This window comes from Mandrillus leucophaeus, unplaced genomic scaffold, assembly GCF_000951045.1.
Source record: "Mandrillus leucophaeus isolate KB7577 unplaced genomic scaffold, Mleu.le_1.0 Scaffold251, whole genome shotgun sequence".
NCBI lineage: Eukaryota > Metazoa > Chordata > Mammalia > Primates > Cercopithecidae > Mandrillus > Mandrillus leucophaeus.
The window spans coordinates 2,647,965-2,650,495 of NW_012102599.1; the positions used below are offsets into that span (position 1 = coordinate 2,647,965).

Genomic DNA, 2,531 nt, shown 5'->3' on the forward strand with positions numbered 1-2,531 from the left:
AAAAAAAAGAAAAAAGAAAAAGAAAATACTAAAATCCATCAATATTATTTTGTATCAGAACACCTCTAACGACAGAAGACTATTTTATGAGACAGCGCTTTAGGAATAAAAGATAAACCAAGTAGTGAGTGCTAGTAACAAAATAATTGGAGAGAAAAGTTGCCTTGATCGATTTCCGGTTGAAGGGTTCAGCTCTGAATTTACATTAATATTGCTTCCAGTCTCAGTGCCAGTGCTTCTAACATAGGGTTTCCTTCCCGTTGCTGATAAAGGCTTATTTACTGCACCTAGTACTCCAGCAGGCTTTGGCTAAAAACAAAAAGAAAAAACCCCCCGCAAAACACACACGTTTATATCTTACCATGTATACATGTAAATTTAGACAAAAGTAAGAGATATTGTTAAATGCTAATTAGTTAAATTTATCAGAAATGTTCATTCTGGGCCAGGCACAGTGGCTCCTGACTATAAATCCCAGGACTTTGGGAGGTGGATCACTTGAGGCCAGGAGTTCAAGACCAGTCTGGCCAACACAGTGAAACCCAACCTCTACCAAAAACATAAAAATTAGTCAGGTGTGGTGGTATAAGCTTGTAGCCCCAGCTACTTGGGAGACTGAGGCACAAGAATTGCCTGAACCCAGGAGGTGGAGGCTGCAGTGAGCTGAGATTGCACCACTGTACTCCAGCCTGGGCGACAAAATGAGATTGTCTCAAGAAAAAAAAAAAGTTCATTCTGTAAAATTGTGTTTGGCTGCCTTAATACAATCAAAAGTCATAAGCGTATCTCTACTTAATAATAACTAGGTAATATTGATTTCTCCTTTATTATTCAATCAAAATACAAAGTTCCCCTAAAATACAGCAAAATACATAATAAACGCTCCTATAAACAAACTATTGGAGATATATATAGAGAGTAATACTTTAGGAATTGTTTACAAAAAACTAAATTTCCTTTTGCTGTTCTAGGTGTCACCGTATTACTTATATAGAACATGAATTATCTTAATTCATTAGTAGTATAAAATTATTTCTTTTATCTTATATACCTAAGTTGGTTATAGCATTTCCCAGGAAAGCCTTCTTTGTGAATTGTAAATAAACTGTGCTTAACATTACTGATGAGAACACACAGTGGCAATTCAGAAGAGTGGTTGCTGGCAGAAAAAGTCTAAAAGCATGGCTGCTTTAGATGCTTTAAATCCATAATGTGATCCCTAAGAATCAGGAACTATATAATCTAGTGGTCATTTAAAGGTATTTCTAGGAATAGCAGAAGCAATATACACATGAAACAAAGATCTCAAAATTATTAAGTACATAATACCTTTCCTGTTAACAGAAGTACTCTTGTCTCTTCTGAAATATAACTCTTATCATTACAGAAGTCCTATTAATAAAAAAAAAAAAAAAAAAAAAAAAAAAAAAAAAAAAAAAAAATTAACTTTACTTAGATCCATTATTTAAAAAATGTTTTTTAAGCAGAAAAAAAAAAAAATTAACTTTACCTTATTCTTTACTGGGTCAATATTCTTTACAGGTGTGACTGAAATAATCCTCACAGGGTTCTCTTCATTTTCACTAACTCCAGTTTCTGCTGCCTCTGAACTCTGTTCCCTGTTTAAGACAAATAAACCAAGACTTCATATTTCCATGAAGAGAAAGTTCACTCTCTCACCTAAACCAATTAAAAAAGGCTTAGGATGGTTTCGAAATTTGGACAAATGAAGCAACAATAGCAAGATTCGGATATTCTGTAGTTACAGACTATTGCTTTAAAAATACCATTTTCCGGCCGGGCGCGGTGGCTCAAGCCTGTAATCCCAGCACTTTGGGAGGCCGAGACGGGCGGATCACGAGGTCAGGAGATTGAGACCATCCTGGCTAACGCGGTGAAACCCCGTCTCTACTAAAAAAAATACAAAAAACTAGCCGGGTGAGGTGGCGAGCGCCTGTAGTCCCAGCTACTCGGGAGGCTGAGGCAGGAGAATGGCGTAAACCCGGGAGGCGGAGCTTGCACACGCCAGCCTGGGTGACAGAGCAAGACTCCATCTCAAAAAAAAAACAACAAAAAAAAACCATTTTCCATTTAGCTTTGATAAAGTGGTATCTATTTCCATTTTGTCTTAATAACATTAAGACAGAAATGACTGCCTAAGACTACCTGATAAAAGGGTTAATTGTCAAGAGACAAAATAATACAACTATTGTAAACTTTATCTTTTGGGAATAGAAAATCCTAAAACAAAAATAAAACCACAGACCATAGTATAGTTGTCATTTCCATAGTGTTCTACAAAAAAGGGGGCTGTCAGAAGAGGCTATTTGGTAGGTAATTGAGGCCCCACTATTCTTTAAACCACATTAATTGATTTTATATCTTGGGCTTCATTTTTGCGAAAAGTGGTTTAAAACATCACTGGTTGAGTTTATTCTTAAGATTTCATGTGTATGAACAATATCTATAAAAACCACAATAGTAAACGTTCCTATGAGTAGGGTCAGAAATGATAAAGGTTTGACGTGACA

The 2,531-nt window shown here is 35.9% G+C and overlaps 1 protein-coding gene across 1 annotated transcript in view; it reads right to left on the reverse strand.

Annotated features, from left to right (window-relative positions):
* Nucleotides 1–2,531, reverse strand: part of PDS5A (PDS5 cohesin associated factor A) — a 159,814-nt gene that overhangs the window by 12,154 nt on the left and 145,129 nt on the right. The window contains exon 29 of the mRNA XM_011983585.1: nucleotides 133–309. Within this exon, the coding sequence (XP_011838975.1) occupies nucleotides 133–309 (177 nt within the window). The remainder of the gene's footprint in view (nucleotides 1–132; nucleotides 310–2,531) is intronic.